Source organism: Salmo salar, chromosome 19 (genome assembly GCF_965601325.2).
Source record: "Salmo salar chromosome 19, fSalSal1, whole genome shotgun sequence".
In the NCBI taxonomy this organism is placed as follows: domain Eukaryota; kingdom Metazoa; phylum Chordata; class Actinopteri; order Salmoniformes; family Salmonidae; genus Salmo; species Salmo salar.
In genome coordinates, this window is record NC_138309.1 from 28,835,661 (window position 1) to 28,859,290 (window position 23,630).

Below are 23,630 nucleotides of genomic sequence, written 5' to 3' on the forward strand. Positions count from 1 at the left end.
GAGGTGTTTGAGCTCGGATTTACAGAGGCAGAGTTCTGGGGCCTCTCCTCTGGGCTAGCTGCTAGCTGCTAACAGCCTCTATGCTGTATGTGTCCCATATGGCACCCTTTCCCATTTATAGTCCCAAAAGTTGCGCACTACATAGGGAATAAGGTTCCATTTGGGATGCACCCCTATTCATCTCTCATCACCACAACACTGTTCTGGTAGTTCCGTGCTTTACAAGCTAGCTCTGAGGTAGTGGGATATACTGTAGCTAGGGAAGAACATTCACTTTGCCCAATAATAGTAATTTGTCCTATAAAGGTCAATAATAAATCAAGAAAATGATATATTCGGATGATGATGACGATGATGATGATAATAATCATAATGATGATGATGCTGATTTATATTGCTACCATTATTGTAACAGTCTAATGTGAGCAGACGTTGTTGGAATAGTTGGGTATGGTTTACTCATGACTCTTTGATGTGATAATTGCCACTGCAGACGTTGTGGTTTCACCCTCATTCTCAGTGGAAAATACTCCTCACCCTCCCTCCTCCCTAGTGCTGTTGGAACATTTACTAACACACTCGCCTCTGTTCTAACGTGTCTGACTCGCTCTGGTCTGTTACACACACGCTTGCACACACACTTGTTCATAATGTCATATCACTCCTAATACACATGTATATCAATAGGTTATTATTACAGCACTTGGCAGTGTAGGTCATTTTCCAAGTCCAAACCCTGGTCTGGTTTTTCCCTGCACTATGTAGGGAATATGGTGCCATTTGGGATGCATCCCATGACTGGTTGGTATTGCTGAGTGTTGGGGACTGGGAGTGGTGGTGGTTTCCCCCCCAAGTCTAGCAGGCTGGCCATTGATGCTGATGCTGTTGTAGGTGGTTTTGTACCAACTGCCCGGAGGACTTGTGCTGAGGGCTGTTGGTGGTTTTATACTGCGGTCTGTGTCAGACGGGGGTTTTCAATCCTCCCTCAGTTCGTTTGTCTACAGACTGAGGAGGCAAGATAAAGATGGCGCCAGAGGGGATGGCTGCCGTTTTATGGGCTCTTAACCTCTCTAGGGTAGGGGGCAGTATTTTCACGGCCGGATAAAAAACGTACCCGATTTAAACTGGTTACTACTCTTTTCCATAAACGAGAATATGCATAGAAAACACTCTAAAGTTTATAAAACTGTTTGAATGGTGTCTGTGAGTATAACAGAACTCATATGGCAGGCCAAAACCTGAGAAGATTCCATCCAGGAAGGGCCCTCTCTGACCATTTCTTGTGCTTCTGTGGCATCTCTGTCGAAAATACAGGATCTCTGCTGTAACGTGACAATTTCTAAGGCTCCCATGGGCTCTCTGAAGGCGCCAGAAAGTAGAATGAGATCTCTGTTGTCTCTGGGCTAGGTACAGGAGCGCTGTTTGTGAGTGGTCAGGCTGGTGGCCCAGAGACAGGAGATGCGCGGCCCGAGAAGTGGCCATGTTTTTCTTTCAGCCTTTGAACGAAAACAACGTCGCCCGGTTGGAATATTATCGCTATTTTACGAGAAAAATTGCATAAAAATTGATTTTAAACAGCGTTTGACATGCTTCTAAGTACGGTAATGGAATATTTGGAATTTTTTTGTCACGACATGTGTCCGCGTGTCACCGTTCGGATAGGGACCTGAACGCACGAACAAAACGGAGGATATTTGAACATAACTATGGATTATTTTGAACCAAAACAACATTTGTGGTTGAAGTAGAAGTGCTGGGAGTGCATTCTGACGAAGAACAGCAAAGGTAATCCAATTTTTCTACTAGTAATTCTGAGTTTACTGAGCCTCGATGTTGGCGAGTGTCTGTTTAGCTAGCCTTGATGGCCGAGCTATCTACTCAGAATATTGCAAAATGTGCTTTTGCCGAAAAGCTATTTTAAAATCTGACACCGCGATTGCATAAAGGAGTTCTGTATCTATAATTCTTTAAATAATTGTTATGTATTTTGTAAACGATTATCAAGAGTAATTTAATAAATTCACCGGACGTTTTCGGTGTTTTTGCTAGTTCTGAACGTCACATGCTAATGTAAAAAGCTGGTTTTGGATATAAATATGAACTTGATTGAACAAAACATGTATGTATTGTATAACATAATGTCCTAGGAGTGTCATCTGATGAAGATCATCAAAGGTTAGTGCTGCATTTAGCTGTGGTTTGGGTTTTTGTGACATATTTGCTAGCTTGAAAAATGTCTGTGTGATTATTTCTGGCTGGGTACTCTCCTAACATAATCTAATGTTTTGCTTTCGCTGTAAAGCCTTTTTGAAATCGGACAATGTGGTTAGATTAACGAGAGTCTTGTCTTTAAAATGGTGTAAAATAGTCAAATGTTTGAGAAATTGAAGTTATAGCATTTTTAAGGTTTTTGTATTTCGCGCCACTCGATTCCACTGGCTGTTGACTATGTGGGACGATTTCGTCCCACATACCCGAGAGAGGTTTTAACCAACTGTGGTATTTTGTTTTGTTTTTTTGTATCGTTTGTAACTTATTTTGTACATAATGTTGCTGCTACCATCTCTTATGACCGAAAAGAGATTCTGGACATCAGAACAGCGATTACCCACCTTGAATTGGACTAAGATTTTTTCTTTAATGAGTCGGACGAGAGTGATTTACTCCAGACACCCGAACAGGCCCTCATCTCCGTCATTAGCAGCAGAAAGAGACTGAGGTTTTGCAAAGGAGATCGGGGTGCCTTGTGAGGATCTGGCAACAGTGGCTAATCTGCCTGTGCCAACGATACTATTGGCTAACGTACAATCGCTGGATAACAAAGTGGACGAACTACAAGCACGTATATCCTACCAACGGGACATTAAAACGTAATATCTTATGTTACACCGAGTCGTGGCTGAATAATGACATGAATAACATACAGCTGACGGGTTATACACTGTATCGGCAGGAACGGCAGAACAGCAGCCTCTGGTAATAAAGGGGTGGCTGTTGCACGATATCTAAGGTAGTCTCGAGGCTTTGCTCGCCTGAGGTAGAGTATCTCATAATAAGCTGAAGACCACACTATCTACCTAGAGAGTTTTCATCTATATTCTTCGTAGCTGTCTATTTACCAGCACAAACCGATGCTGGCACTAAGACCACACTCAATGAGCTGTAGCAAACAGGAAAACGCTCATCCAGAGGCGGCGCTCCTAGTGGCCGGGGACTTTAATGCAGGGAAACTGAAATCCGTTTTTCCTCATTTCTACCAGCATGTTAAATGTGCAACCAGAGGGGAAAAAAAGACCACCTTTACTCCACACACAGAAACACGTACAAAGCTCTCCCTCACCCTCCATTTGGCAAATCTGACCATAATTCTATCCTCCTGATTCCAGCTTACAAGCTAAAATTAAAGCAGAAAGCACAAGTTACTCTGTCAATAAAAAAGTGGTCAGATGAAGCAGATGGTAAGCTATAGGACTGATTTTGCTAGCACAGACTGGAATATGTTCTGGGATTCTTTACGATGGCTTTGAGGAGTGCACCACATCAGTCACTGGCTTCATCAATAAGTGCATTGATGACGATGTCCCCACAGTGACCGAATATGCAGTCGTGGCCAAAAGTTTTGAGAATGACACAAATATTTATTTCCACAAAGACTGCTGATTCAGTCTTTAGATATTTTTGTCAGATGTTACTATGGAATACTGAAGTATAATTACAAGCATTTCATAACCTCTTGAGGATACCGTAGGATAGGGGGCGCCACAGCGCATTTTGAAAAAAAATCGTTCCCATTTTCAACGGCCTACTAATCAAACTCAGAAGATAGGGCATGCATATACTTATTATATATGGATAGAAAACACTCTAAAGTTTCTAAAACTGTTTGAATGGTGTCTGTGAGTATAACAGAACTCAAATGGCAGTCAAAACCCCGAGACCGATTGAAACAGGAAGTGGAATTCTGAATTGTGGACTTGACTTCTCATCTTTCCTTATTAATCACACCGTTAACCATGGTTCAGTGAGCACTTCCTATTGCTTCCACTAGATGTCGCCAGTCCTTTCACAGTGGTTTGAGCCTTATAGAGTCAAAACTCAGTGAATGACACGAGTTTGAAATTGGTCACAGGGGATGGGCCATCACCATTATGACGCCGGCGGCCATGTCTGCCCCCACCTTTGGATACGGTTTTAAAGGCCATGACATCATCCCCCTCGAATCTTATTGGCTCTCTTGGTGTTAGAGGCCCTGAAGATTTATTTTATACAACGTTTGACATGTTTGAACGAACCTACATGCGCGAGCATTGCATTTATTCTGAACTTCAGAGCTGCGCTTCGAGAGAGCCATAGGACGCGCTACCAACATCAGGTTAATGGAACGTGAAGTATGGACTTTTTGACCGAAAATACATCTGTTGTGGACCTGGGATGCTTTCTGATGAAGACAACTAAAGGTAGGCGATTATTGACAATATTATACAAGATGAGATGGTACATGCGATTGCTTCCAAGATGGCGCCGAGCTCTGTATATTAGCTCATTTTCTGAGTATCGCATCTCCTTTTATTGCAAAGTGTGATTACCCAGTAAAGTTAATTTAAAATCTGGTATGACAGGTGTTCTCAAGAGATATTCATCTATAAATGTTAGATTGACAATATACATTTAAAAAATCGTTATAGGATAGTAATTTAGGGAAATGTAGCATTGTTTACCGGGACGCTTTTGAGGGGAAATTATGTAGTCAACATCAGACAGAGATGTAAAATGCTGTTTTTATATATAAATATGACCTTTATTGAACAAAAGAATGCATGCATTGTATAACATGATGTCCTAGGGGTGCCATCTGATGAAGTTTGTAAAAGGTTAGTGCTGCATTTAGCTGTTTTTTGATTATATGTGATGCAAGTGGTTGGTGGGAAAATGGCTATGAAGCTGCTTTTTACGATGGACTCATCTAATATAATCTAATGATTTGCTTTTCCTGTAAAACCTTTTTGAAATCGGACGACGTGGGTCGATTCAGGAGAGGTGTATCTATAAAAAAAAAATATATATATATATATATATATTTTTTAATTATGATTTTTTTTTTAATGCTAATTGGCGATATGATTTTTCGCTGGATTTTGATCCCGCTAACGGGATCAGACGCTGAAGAGGTTTCATAAGTGTCAAAGGCTTTTATTGACAATTACATGAAGTTGATGCAAAGAGTCAATATTTGCAGTGTTGACCCTTCTTTTTCAAGACCTCTGCAATCCGCCCTGGCATGCTGTCAATTATCTTCTGGGCCACATCCTGACTGATGGCAGCCCATTCTTGCATAATCAATGCTTGGAGTTTGTCAGAATTTGTGGGGTTTTGTTTGTCCTCCCGCCTCTTGAGGATTGACCACAAATTCTCAATGGGATTAAGGTCTGGGGAGTTTCCTGGCCATGGACCCAAAATATCAATGTTTTGTTCCCCGAGCCACTTACTTATCACTTTTGCCTTATTGCAAGGTGTTCCATCATGCTGGAAAAGGCATTGTTCAACACCAAACTGTTCCTGGATGGTTGGGAGAAGTTACTCTCGGCGGATATGTTGGTACCATTCTTTATTCATGGGTGTGTTCTTAGGCAAAATTGTGAGTGAGCCCACTCCCTTGGCTGAGAAGCAACCCCACACATGAATGGTCTCAGGATACTTTACTGTTGGCATGACACAGGACTGATGGTAGCGCTCACCTTGTCTTCTCCGGACAAGATTTTTTTCTGGATTCCCCAAACAATCGGAAAGGGGATTCATCAGAGAAAAGGACTTTACTCCAGTCCTCAGCAGTACAATCCCTGCACCTTTTGCATAATATCAGTCTGTCCCTGATGTTTTTCCTGGAGAGAAGTGGCTTCTTTGTTGCCCTTCTTGACACCAAGCCATCCTCCAAAAGTCTTCGCCTCACTGTTATGAGGTGAGATGCACTCACACCTGCCTGCTGCCATTCCCGAGCAAGTTCTGCACCAGTGGTGCCCCGATCCCGCAGCTGAATCAACTTTAGGAGACCGTCCTGGCACTTGCTGGACTTTCTTGGGTGCCCTGAAGCCTTCTTCACAATAATTGAACCGCCCTCCTTGAAGTTCTTGATGATCTGGTAAATGGTTGATTTAGGTGCAATCTTACTGGCAGCAATATCCTTGACTGTGAAGCCCTTTTTGTGCAAAGAAATGATGACGGCACGTGTTTCCTTGCAGGTAACCATGGTTGACAGAGGAAGAACAATGATGATGGCACGTTAAGCTTCCAGTCTGTTATTCGAACTCAATCAGCATGACAGTGATCTCTAGCCTTGTCCTCGTCAACACTCACACCTGTGTTAATGAGAGAATCACTGACATGATGTCAGCTGGTCCTTTTGTGGCAGGGCTGAAATGCAGTGGAAATGTTTTTGGGGGATTCAGTTCATTTGCATGGCAAAGAGGGACTTTGCAATTAATTGCAATTCATCTGATCACTCTTCATAACATTCTAGATTATATGCAAATTGCCATCATACAAACGGAGGCAGCAGACTTTGTGAAAATGAATGTGTCATTCTCAAAACTTTTGGCCATGACTGTACATACCCCAACCAGAAGCCATGGATCACAGGCAACATCCGTACTGAGCTAAAGGGTAGCTGCCGCTTTCAAGGAGTGGGACTCTAACCCGGAAGCTTATAAGAAATCAGACTATGTCCTTCGACGAACCATCAAACAGGTAAAGCGTCAACACAGGACTAAGATGAAATTGTGCTACACCGGCTCCGACACTCGTTGGATATGGCAGGGCTTGCAAACTATTACAGACTACAAAGGGAAGCACAGCCGAGAGCTGCCTAGTGACACGAGCCAACCAGCCGAGCTAAATTACTTCTATGCTTGCTTCGCGGTAAGTAACACTGAAACATGCATGAGAGCATCAGCAGCCAATGTGAGTAAAGCCTTTAAACAGGTCAACAATCACAAGGCCACAGGGCCAGACGGATTACCATGACGTGTACTCTGAGCATGTGCTCGGCAAGTGTCTTCACTGACATTTTCAACCTCTCCTTGTCGGAGTCTGTAATACCAACATGTTTCAAGCAGACCACCATAGTCCCTGTGCCCAAGAACACTAAGGTAACCTGCCTAAATGACTACCAACCTGTAGCACTCACATCTGTATCCATGAAGTGATTTGAAAGGCTGGTCATGGCTCACATCAACACCACCATCCCAGAAACCCTAGATCCACTCCAATTTGCATTCCTCCCCAACAGATCCACAGATGATGCAATCTCTATTGCACTCCACATTGCCCTTTCCCACCTGGACAAAAGGAACACCTACAGTGGGGGAAAAAAGTATTTGATCGCCTGCTGATTTTGTACGTTTGCCCACTTACAAAGAAATGATCAGTCTATAATTTTAATGGTAGGTATATTTGAACAGTGAGAGACAGAATAACCACAAAAAAATGAAGAAAAAGGCATGTCAAAAATGTTATAAAATGATTTGCATTTTAATGAGGGAAATAAGTATTTTACCCCTCTGCACAACATGACTTAGTACTTGGTGGCAAAACCCTTGTTGGCAATCACAGAGGTCAGACGTTTCTTGTAGTTGGCCACCAGGTTTGCACACATCTCAGGAGGGATTTTGTCCCACTCCTCTTTGCAGATCTTCTCCAAGTCATTAAGGTTTCGAGGCTGACGTTTGGCAACTCGAACCTTCAGCTCCCTCCACAGATTTTCTAAGGGATTAAGGTCTGGAGACTGGCTAGGCCACTCCAGGACCTTAATGTGCTTCTTCTTGAGCCACTCCTTTTTTGCCTTGGCCATGTGTTTTGGGTCATTGTCATGCTGGAATACCCATCCACGACCCATTTTCAATGCCCTGGCTGAGGGAAGGATGTTCTCACCCAAGATTTGACGGTACATGGCCCCGTCCATCATCCCTTTGATGCGGTGAAGTTGTCCTGTCCCCTTAGCAGAAAAACACCCCCAAAGCATAATGTTTCCACCTCCATGTTTGACCTCCATGTTTGACGGTGGAGATGGTGTTCTTGGGGTCATAGGCAGCACACCTCCTCCTCCAAACACGGCGAGTTGAGTTGATGCCAAAGAGCTCCATTTTGGTCTCATCTGACCACAACACTTTCACCAGTTGTCCACTGAATCATTCAGATGTTCATTAGCAAACTTCAGATGGGCATGTATATGTATTCTTGAGCAGGGGGACCTTGCGGGCGCTGCAGGATTTCAGTCCTTCACGGCGTAGTGTGAAGTTGGTGTAGCTCAGTTGGTAGAGCATGGTGTTTGCAACGCCAGCATGGTGTGTGCAACGCCAGGGTTGTGGGTTCGATTCCCACGGGGGGCCAGTACAAAAAAAATATATATATATATGAAATGTATGCATTCACTACTGTAAGTCGCTCTGGATAAGAGCGTCTGCTAAATGACTAAAATGTAATGTAATGTGTTACCAATTGTTTTCTTGGTGGCTATGGTCCCAGCTGCCTTGAGATCATTGACAAGATCCTCCCGTGTAGTTCTGGGCTGATTCCTCACCGTTCTCATGATCATTGCAACCCCACGAGGTGAGAACTTGCATGGAGCCCCAGGCCGAGGGATATTGACAGTTCTTTTGTGTTTCTTCCATTTGCGAATAATCGCACCAAATGTTGTCACCTTCTCACCAAGCTGCTTGGCGATGGTCTTGTAGCCCATTCCAGCCTTGTGTAGGTCTACAATCTTGTCCCTGACATCCTTGGAGAGCTCTTTGGTCTTGGCCATGGTGGAGAGTTTGGAATCTGATTGATTGATTGCTTCTGTGGACAGGTGTCTTTTTTACAGGTAACAAGCTGCGGTTAGGAGCACTCCCTTTAAGAGTGTGCTCCTAATCTCAGCTCGTTACCTCTATAAAAGACACCTGGGAGCCAGAAATCTTTCTGATTGAGAGGGGGTCAAATACTTATTTCCCTCATTAAAATGCAAATCAATTTATAAGATTTTTGACATGCGTTTTTCTGGATATTTTTGTTGTTATTCTGTCTCTCACTGTTCAAATAAACCTACCATTAAAATTATAGACTGATCCTTTCTTTATCAGTGGGCAAACATACAAAATCAGCAGGGGATCAAATACTTTCCCCCCCCACTGTATGTGAAAATGCTATTCATTGACTACAGCTCAGCGTTCAACACCACAGCACCCTCAAAGCTCATCACTAAGCTAAGGACCCTGGGACTAAACACCTCCCTCTGCAACTGGATCCTGGACTTCCTGACAGACTGCCCGCCGGTGGTAAGGGTAGGTAACAACACATCCGCCAAGCTGATTCTCAACACAGGGGCCCCTCAGGGGTGCGTGCTCAGTCTCCTCCTGTACTCTCTGTTCACTCATGACTGCATGGCCAGGCACGACTCCAACACCATCATCAAGTTTTCTGATGACATAACAGTAGTAGGCCTGATCACCGACAACGACAAGACAGCCTATAGGGAGGAAGTCAGAGACCTGACCGTGTGGTGCAAGGACAACAACCTCTCCCTCAACGTGATCAAGACAAAGGAGATTGTGGACTACAGGAAAAGGAGGACCGAGCACGCCCACATCCTCATCGACGGGGCTGTAGTGGAGCAGGTTGAGAGCTTCAAGTTCCTTGGCGTACACATCACCAACAAACTGACATGGTGCAAGCACACCAAGACAGTCGTGAAGAGGGCACGATAAAACCTATTCCCTCTCAGGAGACTGAAAAGATTTGGCATGGGTTCTCAGATCCTCAAAAGGTTCTACAGCTGCACCATCGAGAGCATCCTGACAGGTTGCATCACTGCCTGGTATGGCAACTAATCGGCCTCCGAACCAACGACACTACAGAGAGTAGTGCGTCCGGCCCAGTACATCACTGGGGCCAAGCTTCCTGCCTTCCAGGACCTCTATACCAGGCGGTGTCAGAGGAAGGCCCTAAAAATTGTCAAAGACTCCAGCCACCCCAGTCATAGACTGTTCTCTCTGCTACCGCACAGCATGCGGTACCGGAGCGCCATGTCTAAGTCCAATTGGCTTCTAAACAGCTTCTACCCTCAAGCCATAAGACTCCTGAACATCTAATAAAATAGCTACCCAGACTATTTGCATTGCCCCCCCCCCCCCCCCCCCTTTACGCTGCTGCTACTCTGTTATTATCTATGCATAGTCACTTTAATAACTCTACCTACATGTACATAATTACCTCAATTACCTCGACTAACCGGTGCCCCCGCACATCAACTCTGTACTGGTACCCCCTGTATATAGCCTGGCTATTGTTATTTTACTGCTGTTCTTTAATTATTTGTTTTATTTATTTCTTATTTTTTTGTATTTATCTTCAAACTTAATTGTTGGTTATGGGCTGGTAAGAAAGCATTTCACTGTAAGGTCTACACCTGCTGTATTCAGCGCATGTGACAAATTATATTTGATTTGATTTGAAAATAAGTTGTTTGACCCTTTGCACTTCTCAGCATTCTGATCTCAATCACATACACACAGCATCTCAGACACACACACAAACACAAACATTAGTGACACAAACAGTTAACACAAATACAAAGTCGAAGACACAAGCACGCAAACACACCATTATCTACAGTGTTGCCAGAATAAATGCTTCTGTCCACCAGATAATGATTTCTCTAAACTCATTACATACTCTTCTCAGCCGTGGAACAATAAGTGAATGGCTGTTCACAGGGTTGGTTAACTCTGGAGACTACTTTGGTGTCTACAGAGTTAGGAGGTAAATCAACCTTTAACTTCCTTGCACCCTAAGTTCGGAATTATTTCCAAAAGACGTTTCGATTGGATGCTTAGGTGTCCCTAGGGCAATTCAGTCAGCTGTCTGAGGATTTTTATAACAAATAATATTTTTTATTTATTTAACTGTGTTTTATATCTTAATGTGTATTTAATGTGTATATTTATGTTTATCTATACCTGCCTATTGATGTGTTTGTTTTTGTATTGTGCGGGGCTCATTTGCAAAAGAGACTTTAGTCTCAGTATGACTTAATAAAGGTTAATAATAATAATATGCTATGTAAAATTCCAATGCTAAGCAAAAAAATGAAAACCAAGCACACACACACCATTTCACCTCTGCTAGCATCAATTCCATCTCCTTCAATTACGTCAACACTGTAGCTCAGGAAGAGGTTGTTCACTTACCACCAGTTGCCACGGTGAGATCATGCAGGAAATGTCCATAGAAGGGAAAATCGAAGGAAAGATTTACTCTCTGCATGAAAAAAACACAGATGACGCAGGTCAGAAAGAGAGCTCCAAAAACACAGAAAAATTCTCACTAGAATTAAACTTCAGTCAGAGAAAGAAGGTGTAGAGAAAGAGGCACTCAGGAGAGACAATTCCTAAGTTCTATCTTTTTCAGTCCTTGTGGTAGTTGACTTTAAATTTGACCACAAGCAAAGTTGTGAATTGTTTTTAAGTAAATGTAAAACTCCCAGGATAAAATACACCATTGTGGTTATGAAAAGAAAGCATCCTTCATGAAGTTTCATGAAACATGTTTCCCCAATGGAAAACCTTTTTTTCCCCAAGAGCAGACTCAGCCTAGAGCTCGAACATAAAAGTAGATGTATTTGTCAGTCATTTTTCAATAACATTTTCTGTTCAAAACAAGATTAGTACTAAAATGTGTTGATAACAACCAGCAAAAAAGCCTGAATGAGCTGACTAGAGTATATTCCTAGTAAGGTATAACATGTATAGATATCTGAATTCATATGCTATTTGGATTTTACAGTCTACCACACTGTTTGGGACTATTACTGTGTTAGATAGAGTAACTGAATCGATTATAGTGACAAGGTGAATGTTTACAGCACTGCTTCGAGGCAGCAGGACACTACAATCACTTGAGTCACTACAGTACTCTATCATGGCCTGCGTCCCAAATGGCACCCTATTCCCTAGTGCACTTCTTTTGATCACGGCCCATTCTGGTCAAAAGTAGGGCACTGTGCAGGGAATAGGATGACATTTGGGACGTATACATGTTGTTTCTATAGCATATGCTGTGTATGATAGAGAATAGAGAGCATAACTCCATGGTTAACACAGCTACATGATCCAGGATTAAACCAGGGGGAGTAATGCTGCGGCCCACCACAGTCAATTACTATGACTAAACACTGTCGTTCAACAGCCGAGCTTCTTTGCTTCATTTTGATGAACTCGACCTCTGTGGGTTTTTATTTTTATTTTTACGAGCCTATTGGCTGATTATGCTATGTGGGTATTCCAACAAGTTGGGACTGGCACAACATAGTGCCAGAAATCAACACTACAAATACTGAGACACATTTCTGCCACCCCTAGCCCCCTCATGGTGACCTCTGTGGGTGTCTCCCAAATGGCACCGTATTTCCTATATAGTGCACTACGTTTGACCTATGGGCTCTGGAGAAAAGTAGTGCCCTGGACAGTGAAGGTCCTTGTTTTGTCTGAATGGGGTTTGGTACAGCCGGCTGCGCTGGCTGGCACTGATATCCCCAGGCCAAATGGCCCGTGCCTGATGTGATGTTGCGCTCAGTTTAGCCTGTTTCTCTCCCTCTCCTCTTCTCTCCTGCCTCAATGACCATTCACTTTCGAATGACAGAGGGAAGGAAAGAGGGGAGCATTTATGTCCAGCATCAACATATTGATTCTCTGGACACAGCCAAAGTCTGAGCGTACTCTATGTCCCAAATAACCCTATTCCCAATGTAGTGCACTACCAGGGCCAATAGTTCAAAGGTAGTGCACTATGTAGGGAAGAGGATGCCATTTGGGACACAAGCCGGAGAAAACTTCCCAATCCCACTTCCGCTCTTCTTTCACTGTGGAATAAGAAGAAAAGCTGCCCTCTTCAGTTAAAAGGGAAACTGTGCCCCAGTTTGTATAGTTCAATCCATCATCTAGTGATTGAAGGTGGATGGGGAGAATACACAATGTGCAAATCCAGTTTGTGTCTTTATTTGTTGTGGTCGGGCCACTCTCCCATTGTTAACCCCGGTTACACTTTTCTAAGTGACTTCATCCACCTTCCTCCCTCTTGTCATGCCACCCTTTTCTCTGTCTCCTGACCGTACAAGGCCCTGTGATGCAAAGCCCAAAGCATCTGGGAGACCTCAGCAGTATGCGCTTCACACGGTGCACCTGTTCGCGCAGAGATAGTGTGCTCCGGAGTGAAGTTTTTCTAGGTACAGATCTAGGATCTTCCCCCAATCCTAACCTTAACTATTAGTGGGGGAATGAAAAACTGACCCAAGATCAGCGTCTAGGGGCAACTTCCCCCTACTGCTGCAGGCGTTCATCTCCCCCTGCAGAGTCTGACCAATGCCCCAAAACATGCCCAAATGATGCTAGTCTATATGATATCATACAACTTCAAGGTGTCTACACTTTTAATCAGAATCTGAGAGGAAGGTTTTCTTACCGCAGCTTGCCTGTGAGTGTTGGACAGGATGCCATGGATCTTCACCTTCTCCTTGTCCATCTGGTCAACGTTTACCCACAAGTCCTTGCTCATGGGGTCCGTGGGGCCGTAGGTCTTTGATGTGTAGTAGTTGTGATCTGTGTCCTCCTGTTGGACACAAAACAAAAGCACTGATTGGTTACACTTTATTTGGAGTGTCCCTTCACAGACGGTCTATAGAAGTTCAAAAGCATCCATTCAATAAGTTACCATTTGTCGATAGCAAGATAGTAAGAGATGAGAGTTGTTGCTCGTAGTGTGGGATTTAAGAAAGGCAAAGCGCTAAAACGTGGTTGGGTAGGGAGTGATAGTAGTGAATGAAAGTGGATGTAGCCCTTTGCTCAGGGTGACTTATTCAAATAGAGCCTCTGCTCCTCCATGTACATTAACTCAGCTTTATGATGCGACATGCTGTAGCAAGACAGGAACATCTCTCTTTCTTTTTTTCTCACTCTTTCTCTCTCCTCTCCTCTTTTCTATCCCATGCTCTCTCTCTCTCCCTTTGCTGCTCAGACCCTAACAGACTAAATCAAATCTCTCCTCTGCACACATTCTGTCCGAGGCAATTTCCAAACCCAGACAAATTCTTTCCAAACTTGAATTGAATTTAGACATCCACTCAACAATCTCTCGATGTATTGTTATTGTGCAGTACATATCAAATTCATATAGACTATCACTAACAACCATGGAATAATATTATTATACAGCATTCATTTATAGGAACTTATTCCTACATCTCATTAGGAGAAATCAGCTTTATTTCATTTTTTTTACTTTTACCCCTTTTCCTACCCAATTGGTAGTTCCAGTCTTGTCCCATCGAAGCAACTCCTCTACAGACTCGGGAGAGGCGAAGGTCAAGGAGTCCGCTGCGCCACTCGGGAGGCCCAGAATTCAGCTTTTCAATTAACATTACTTTTGTTGACAGGTACTGTCTATGGAACAATAAGGTTGTGTAGGCTTGCATGGCTTTTGAATATTATCTGCATAAAACATGGAAGACTAGTCTGAAATGATAACAGTTACAGTTAAATGTGTGACTACCATTGTAATTGAGTAATTGAGTTAAAACTGTAGAACTGAATTGGTATCCTTGATACCTTGGAACAATGATATTGTATAGGCCTGTGTGTGTGTGTGTGTGTGTGTGTGTGTGTGTGTGTGTGTGTGTGTGTGTGTGTGTGTGTGTGTGTGTGTGTGTGTGTGTGTGTGTGTGTGTCTGTGTTCTGTAGCCTTCTTCACTCAGAAGTGGTCGTAATGGCAGCTAATCAAATGAGGACAGCCAGAAAGCATGACTTCCTGCACTCCTAAAAGCCTGGCCCATAGGTTAATGGAGTGCAAAAGGCCCGTTCACGTTTTTTAACGGACACATTCATGAGAGCTTTTACGAGCGATGTGGACGCTGCACGACTCCTTTTACTGTTTCCTGTATGGAGTAAGCCGAACGCCCTGCACTAGACCCATATCTCTGCCTGCGTCCCAACTGGCACGCTATTATGTATATAGTGGACTACTTTTGACCAGGGCCCATATAGGAGATAGGGTGTCATTTGGGACAGACCCTCTAACAGCTGGTAGAACGTTTTTTTTAATGGGACATCTTCTCTGGGCCTCTCGTAAACCCCAAATACAAAATATTCCCTATCATCCCCTGGCCAAAAGTAGTGTAATATAAATGGAATAGGGTGCCATTTGGGACGTAACAAGATGCTTTCGACTATAGACAGGTGAAATGTTGTTTACAAAGACACCATAACCGGTCTCTCCAAATGACAAGTCAGCAGGCATCATTCCAAACAAAGACAACATCTTAGAAAATATGCTGAATCTCTACTTTGTATTTCGTTATTGTGGGTTGAAAAACGATAATATTCAGCAGCTTTGGAAGTTGCCCAATTGTGTTGCTTGGAGAGAGAGAGAGGAGGTTTTTCAACTGACCTCTATCAGACTGATAAGTAGGACATGCTGAGCTTTGTGCTTCCTCTGATAATATAAACATTGTTGTGTGTGTGTGTGTGTGTGTGCATGTGTATCACTGAGGTGGGCTAATCAAAGAGCTGTGAGAAACACTACATGAATTAAACAAACACAAATAACTCTCAACTCTTTCATTGAAAATAAACACTTCATATTATTTTCCTTGGAGAACAGTAATCTGAAAGATGTGTGGGCCTCAATACAACCCATGATGTAATAATAGAGTGCAGAATAGAGTGAGAGTGTTCTGGCTTTACGCAGCCCTGGTGGGATTAATACATATTAAAACCTCTTAATTCAAGCTAGGCATCACAGATGGAATATTGCTTTTGATTAGTTGGTCGACCTTAAACACACGTCACCAAAGATGTTGAATGACATTTGCCAGCGACCCGTGCAGACAAAGCTTGTTAGGAAAACAAACACTCTTTAGTAGCCAGTCAGGCTTACTCAGCAGATTTGTTTCGGGGGTTCGGAAACAAGGACGCTTGTAAAACAAAAGAAAACGAGTACTGCTAGACACAAACAGAGCCTTGTTACGTTTCCTACTAATCAGCACAAGATGTGTTGGCTATTTCAGGCCATCTTTGGGGAGGAGGAGAGGACGGAAGGAGGGAGGAACTCCTTGGAGGTGAGAGGGGGCCAGCTGGCTGTTCTCGCCCCAGTTTCCCCTCCCCTTCCCTGGGGTGGAGGGATCAGAGGGTTGGGAAGGCTGCCATCCTCCAGCTGGGCGTCAGGGGGAGGCAAAGAGGGACGCTGGATGCCAAGGTCAGAGAGCAGAGACACGAGGGGGTACATAGACGGGGTGGATGGGAATAGGTTCAACAGGTCATAGGAAAGATGGCAGAGCATTTGACCCATTCATTTTAACCAGAATTCCTATGTACTGTTTGTTATATTGTGTATGCCTGCAGGCTGAGAAATATATATATCCTGACAGATAGAAGGGGAGAGGAAGGAAGGGTGGGTGGGTTGGAAGGAATGGTTGAGTTGAGGTGACTGGAAGATGGATGGATGATGGGAGAGAGAGAGGAAAGAGAGATTGCAACCCAACCAGTCAAACCTGAATACATTCCCAACTCTGTCCATCACAGCCCAGAAACAAGATGAAGAAAATATATATAGTCAATGTTGGTGTGCCACTGACATCGAATCCAGTTTTGCGGTTGTATAAATTCAGAATTTCTGAAGCACACAAATAAACCCACATACAGTATGCTGTATGAGTTGCATTCAGTGAACCAAACAATCTCTAATTCACTTTCCAATTTAATGTTTGAGGCATTTAATCAAGTTCAATAATATTGCATTACGGCGAAGCCTGAATATCTCTATACCAATGTTTTACATTTCAGAATGTCTCTGTCATCTCTAAGAGATTCTGACAAAGAGATGTATTGCCATGCTGCAAGACTGCACCAAGCACTTCAGGAAAATAAAAGAAGCAGAGATGATAGATAAATATTTGTCACCCAGACATTTACCTGTGGGTATAATCACTTAGCTCAGACCAGGGACAATGTTTTCATGGTGCAAGAGAGTTCAAATCTGTGCAAAAATACACATTAAAAAGTCATTAGAAGCTAAATACTTTTTAAAGTGACAACTGTAGATATCTTTTTTTTTTTATATAAAAAATGTACATCTGGGTTTTGTTCCCACCACAGCACAGAGACAGCTTTAGTTAAAGTGATACATGATCTTAGAGTCAGCTCTCTGTCCTTGTACTCTTGGATTTAAGTGCTGCATTCGACACTGTGTGTTATTTTAGATTCTGAACTCATTTTCGAATCACACATTAGGAATGTGACCAAAATAGCTTCTTACCACCTGAGGAACATTGCCAAGGTAGGGTTGTTTCTCTCTCAGGCTGATACAGAGAAACTCCTCCATGCTTTTATTACAAGCAGGCTTGACGACTGTAATGGTCTACTGAAGAAAGCCATTGTTTTTGAATACATTTGAAGATTATTCTATTGGTTTTTAAATCAATCCACGATTGTGCACCCCAATACATGTCAGAAATGCTTTAAGTTAAGTTACAGTGCCTTCGGAAAATATTCAGACCCCTTGACTTTTTCCACATTTTGTTAAGATACAACCTTATTTTAAAATGTATTAAATCGTTTTTTCCCCCCTCATCAATCTACACACAATACCCCATAATGGCAAAGCAAAAACAGTTTTTTAGACATTTTCACTAATTTATTAAAAATAAAAAACTGAAATAAAAAATGTATATAAGCATTCAGACCCTTTACTCAGTACTTTGTTGAAGCACCTTTGGCAGTGATTACAGAATCGAGTTTTCTTGGGTATGACGCTACAAGCTTGGCACACCTGTATTTGGGAAGTTTCTCCCATTCTTCTCTGCAGATCCTCTCAAGCTCTGTCAGGTTGGATGGGGAGTGTTGCTGCACAGGTATTTTCAGGGATGTTTGATCGGGTTCAAGTCCGGGCTCAGACTGGGCCACTCAAGGACATTCAGAGACCCGAAGTTTAAACCACTTTAGACGTGGGCTGCAACTCCCCGTCTTTCCTAAGCTAATGTTAATCTCTGTTGGCAATCATTTTATGCCCTCTGGCCAAAGGGGACAGTTCCGTCAGTCTGACACGCTCTTCTGACCTCACTCGGGGTGTGACTACTTAATATGCAATGGATATGATTGGAAGTTCTCTTATGCCTCCTAAAATCACATTCCTATCTTAACAAAAGTACTTTAATCATGTTTCATATCATATGCACAATGTATTGGATGGAAACTTGACAGATAAAGGGGATATACTTTCCAAGTTACAGTATTTCATACAATTTTTTATGACAAACTGAAAACCCATATGGCATTAGTTTTCTATAGTTCCCTGCTGAACATTCCCCATATTCTTATGTTAGAATTATTGTTCCAGTATCCACATTTTACCATGTTATAGTTTCGGCGGGAAAAGCCTGTTAACAAAGACATTCCTCTGGTGGATTTAACTGGAGGGGGAGAAAGAGCCCCCCTTTCTCCTGTAATTTACAACAGGGTGTGAACTGTCAAACCGGTCCAGTTCCCTCCTCACCTCTTTTGTCGGTGAGAGAAGGTCTGGTTATTGTCAACCATTGCGAAGCTGATCTGACCCATTGTGATCCTCACAGGACAGTCATGACAATAGACAGATGCCTTCCAAATCATGTCCAATCAATTGCATTTATCACAGGTGGACTCCAATCAAATCGTATAAACATCTCAAGGATGATCAATGGAAACAGGATGCACCTGAGCTCAATTTCGAGTCTCATTGCTAAGGGCCTAAATGCTTATGTAAATAAGGTATTTCAGTTTTTTCTGTTTTTAATTTGCAAACTTTTCTAAAAACCTGTTTTCGCTTTGTCATTATAGGGTATTGAGCTTAGATTGCTGATTACTGTTTTAAAATACATTGTACAATACGGCTGTAACGTAACAAAATGTGGACAAAGTCAAGGGGTCTGAATACTTTCCGAATGTACTGTGTGTACCCAGTAGGTCCCTCAGCTCCTCTCACACTGGCCTTTTAACTACTCCAAAGCCTAGGACCAAAAGACATGGAGGGGCAGCCTGGAATAGTCTGCCAGAGAACCTGAGGGGGGCTAAAACTGTGGACATATTTAAAAGAGATCTTAAAACACACCTTTTAGCTTTGCTTTTCCTGACGTTTTATTTTTTTGTCGTTCAGTTTTTATAGTTATTCTTTAGTTTTTTATCCTCTTTTGTTCATTGTGTACTAAATATTTCAGTTTTCATTTTCATAAAAAAAAATACAAAACATCATGTGAAGCACATTGCGTTGCATTCCATGTCTTAATGTGCTGTATAAAGAAAGCTTGATTTGATTATAATCGGGCAGTGTGATTACATTTGTAATTTTTCTTCAGCAATGTGCATTATAGAAAGGTCACTACTAATGCTTTTCTCCATTTACTAAAGTCAAGGTAAAAAATCACATTATTGTTTAAAAACGCGTCCAAATAAATCACACTGTCAGATTATAATGAGTTTTACAGTATTTTTGCACTGATTTGAACTATTTTGCACCATGATATCACATACAGCTCTGAGAAAGAATAACCCTTCTGCTTTAATTGGGAAAAGAACAAGGTAATAAAGCTGAAATAAATAGTTTTAATGTTTTTATCATGTCACAATGAAGCATATATCACATTGGTGTGGCAATACTGAATAAGAAAAGTACAGGGAAAACAACTGTCGTCTCATGTCTTTGAAAGAATGGAATTTAAAAAATCATAAGATCTTTCCCTACTCTACAGTATGCACGAGTCCCTATATCTCTTATATCACACACACACGCACACACACACACACAAATCAGGGGCCCTGGTAACCATCTGCACTTTAAAAGGAAGACATTACTCATGTGTGCCACTTGGTCTCACACTGGCTGATAACGTCTATGGTCCATTATATCCATTATTCATCACTCATCCCCTCCCCATTGGAGCAGCATTAGTGGAATGTGTGGTGAAATCCAACAGCATTGCATGGAGCTGAGGTGTGCTGCACCTGCTTACTAATGAAATCGATAGGGCTTGCCGATTTGAACACATCCAGGTCAACGAAATATAAACGGTAAACATTAAATCGTGAAACACACGGATAGAAAGTCACGCCTTTTGTTTTGAGACTTGTTTTCTTGTTTTAAAAATGAATTCAAGCTTTTACGTCTATGGCCTTTTAAGTCTTACTGTAGGCCGAAGCCTCTACGTCTACGGCCTACACCCACCCTCATACAGCGTATTGTTATTGAAGAGCTCTAGTGTTCCAAGGTTTAGGGTTTCTCTGTGCTGCAGATAAACATGTGGTTTGGAGCCTCCTTGCTTAGCAGCTTCTAGGCCAGGGACGCGGCCCAAACGACGCCCTATTCCCTATATAGTGCACTTCTTCTGACCAGAGACCGGTCAAAAGTAGTGCACTGAAAAGGGAATAGGGTACCATTTGGAATGCCGACTAGAGTTTATTTAAGGACACAGAGATGAGGAGACTTGTCCCTACCTGAACTGTGAAATAGTCCCAAGGGAATTAAGGGAGTGAATTATTTATAGTAAGGGGTACATGGAGAAAATCTGACCTCTCTGAAATTAAAATGGATGGCCCTCCCTTCAGCAAAATATATTTTACCTAAACCCTAACTGAACGTTTGAAAAAAACGCGACCATTCCCCAATACCAAAAATAATAATTAAAACAAAGTGGATAGCAGAGAATGTTTGGCCTCACTTCTTGGCCAGACCAGAGCCTTAAATATGCAGTTTTAGGAACTGTTCTTCATCTTGTAAGCATTACATGGCAACGCAAAAATTCTGATAGCACACAGGGTTGCGGGCCAGAAGGTTGTGGGTTCACAGACGACCGTGGACAAGAGTAGGGGTGGATTTATCTCCTTTATAGTAAATGCATTGCATTAGTCTATCATTGTATTTGCAGGTCCATGAAAAAAATTGCCTTTTATAAAAATGTAATGTAATTCTACATTTTTATATATTAACAGAATCCTTATTAATACCACACAAATTATGCAAAATACAGGCTAAGAGCGGACAGAGACATAGACCTATGTGTTCATCTTATCATATTTCTCCAATGCCAAATCAGTGTATCTTTTTTGCAATGAAACTGTCCCTGTTTGCAAATAATTTAATCTGAGAAGTCATTAGGAATCTGAGCATGGTACTTTCAAAAGTTAGGTCTATCTTTCCACCCCAGACAGAGTAGGCCTACTCTAATCTAAGCTTTAACTGCTGGCTACTCTTCTTCCATGGCTTAACCCAACAAGAGAAGGTCACAAGTGTTTCCCTAAAAGCTGTCTGGGTTTAAACATCTTCTATTGTACAGAAAGTGAATAGCTTAATCAATTCATAGTGACATAATTAGATTACTTTCCAAGCAAAGTCACATTTTTTTCTCCTCGTCTATAAAAGTTTGTAGCTCAGCCTCTGAATGTCAAAGAAATTAAACAATGATATCCCCTCTGAGTCACGTCTTTCCTGGTTATTTTACATCTTGTTTGTAGCATAAAGCATTGCGGACCAAAGTGCTGTTATAGCTCACTGTTGTATTTGATTTTCAAAATCTTAAACTAACAAGGGGTGCTTTTTGACATTTTCTTTAATAAAAGGTAGGCCTATGGCCAATGTACCCTCTAAACTGTGTGCGTGCGCGCACTTCCTCCAGGACTGCTGTGCAGAAGAAATGCCATGCTGCGCAGAGACACAAGAGATTGAACCCTATTAGTCTGCACTATTTTAGATCAACGTTTTTGTTGTTGTTGATCGAATCAACATTATATCAGCCCCCTTTTTTAATGCAACAAAACAAAACAAATCTAACTTTGCAAGACTGAGTCAGGTATATATCTATCAGGTATATTTCACTGGTCACCCCCAAAGCCAATTCCTCCTTTGACCGCCTTTCCTTCCAGTTCTCTGCTGCCAATGACTGGAACGAACTGCAAAAATCACTGAAGCTGGAGATTCATATCTCCCTCACTAACTTTAAGCGCCAGCTGTCAGAGCATCTCACAGATCACTGCACCTGTTCATAGCCCATCTGTAAACAGCCCATCCAACTACCTCATCCCCTTACTGTTATTTATTTTGCTCCTTTGCACCCCAGTATCTCTACTTGCACACTCATCTTCTGCACATCTATACTCCAGTGTTTAATTGCTATATTGTAATTATTTCCCACTATGGCCTATTTATTACATTGCCTCCCTAATTTAATTTCATTTGCACACACTGTATATAGACTTTTTTCTATTGTATTATTGACTGTATGTTTGTTTATTCCATGCGTAACTCTGTGTTGTTGTTTGTGTCGCACTGCTTTGCTTTATCTTGGCCAGGTTGCAGTTGTAAATGAGAACTTGTTCTCAACTAGCCTACCTGGTTGAATAAAGGTGCAATAAATAAATACAAAAAGTCTGTGATTTTGTTGTAGGCAGAGCCAGAGTGCAACGGAGTAGAATTATATTTGCAGGGGTAGCCCTGGAGCGGTCTTCAATCACCCAAGACTGTTTGAGCTTTTCAGATCAGTTTAGATCAGAGCGAAGAGCTAATCGTTTTCACGTATTGATATTCTTTGATAGTTAGCGAGTTATTAGCCCAATTATAGCTAAGTATAGGTCAGCAATGGGGTCTTACTGATTCCTACAAGAGCACAAAACGTGTAAGCTACATTTAAAGCTGTCTTTGAAAAGCCAGTGAGGTAAAAAGCTTATGTCTTAAATAAAGGGACAGTGTTGTATTTTGTGACAGACTTGAATATGCAAATAAGCCAATAAAAATCATGAATTAATGTCAAGCCCTTCATAATGTAAAAACAATTTTAAAATTCTGCAATGTAGGCCTGCACTTAACACCACATATAGGCTACTGTAGGCTATATCATAGAAATAAAAAGCTATTTCCATGTGAAAATGTTATGGGATTTGCTCCGTTAGTTTTGTTGGTAGGACTACTGTACATTATGCTCAAATAGCCACAATAGCCTATTGGCTACTGTCTAAAACTGTAAGGGTACTGCCTCAGTGTTCGCTGTAAACGCGCGCCGGAAGTTTCAAAACAATTCTCACAATGTTCAAGTTTCCGCTCACAAGACCTAAAATGTGCTTAGTGCCCCAAGAAATTAGAGGGAACATTGCCTATGGCATACCCTCTCATACCCCCTCAATTCGAGTCTTGGTTTTAACTTAACATTTCTTCACTGACACGGAAGTAGACGATTTAAAGAGTGCATAGTGGGTGGAGGAATTAACCGACAAATCTATGGATGACGGTTGAAATGAATTATGCCTACTCGAATTTGCGAGGTTAATAACTCTGATAAATACATAATGAGCAAGTAACATATTGTTTTTAATCAAATCAATTATAGTATTAGCAAGCTGTAGGCTAGTCCGCACGCAAGATCTTTTGGAATAGGCCTAATAAATAAAACCTTTGGACGAAGCCTTTGACTCTCCTCCTGAACTGCCACTGTAGGACAACACAGCACAGTCAATTGTTAGGCAGCACACCAAACTCTATTTGATCAACAAGAGCAGAGAAGGCCAGAGCTCAGTGTTACAATATTCATTGCCGTG

The 23,630-nt window shown here is 42.0% G+C and overlaps 1 protein-coding gene across 1 annotated transcript in view; it reads right to left on the minus strand.

Moving 5' to 3' along the window:
* The window catches only part of LOC106578707 (plexin domain-containing protein 2), a 171,327-nt gene that overhangs the window by 76,341 nt on the left and 71,356 nt on the right, over positions 1-23,630 (minus strand). The window contains exons 3-4 of the mRNA XM_014157836.3: positions 13,489-13,635; positions 11,220-11,289 (exon numbers count right to left, since the gene is read on the minus strand). Of these exons, the coding sequence (XP_014013311.3) occupies positions 11,220-11,289; positions 13,489-13,635 (217 nt within the window). The remainder of the gene's footprint in view (positions 1-11,219; positions 11,290-13,488; positions 13,636-23,630) is intronic.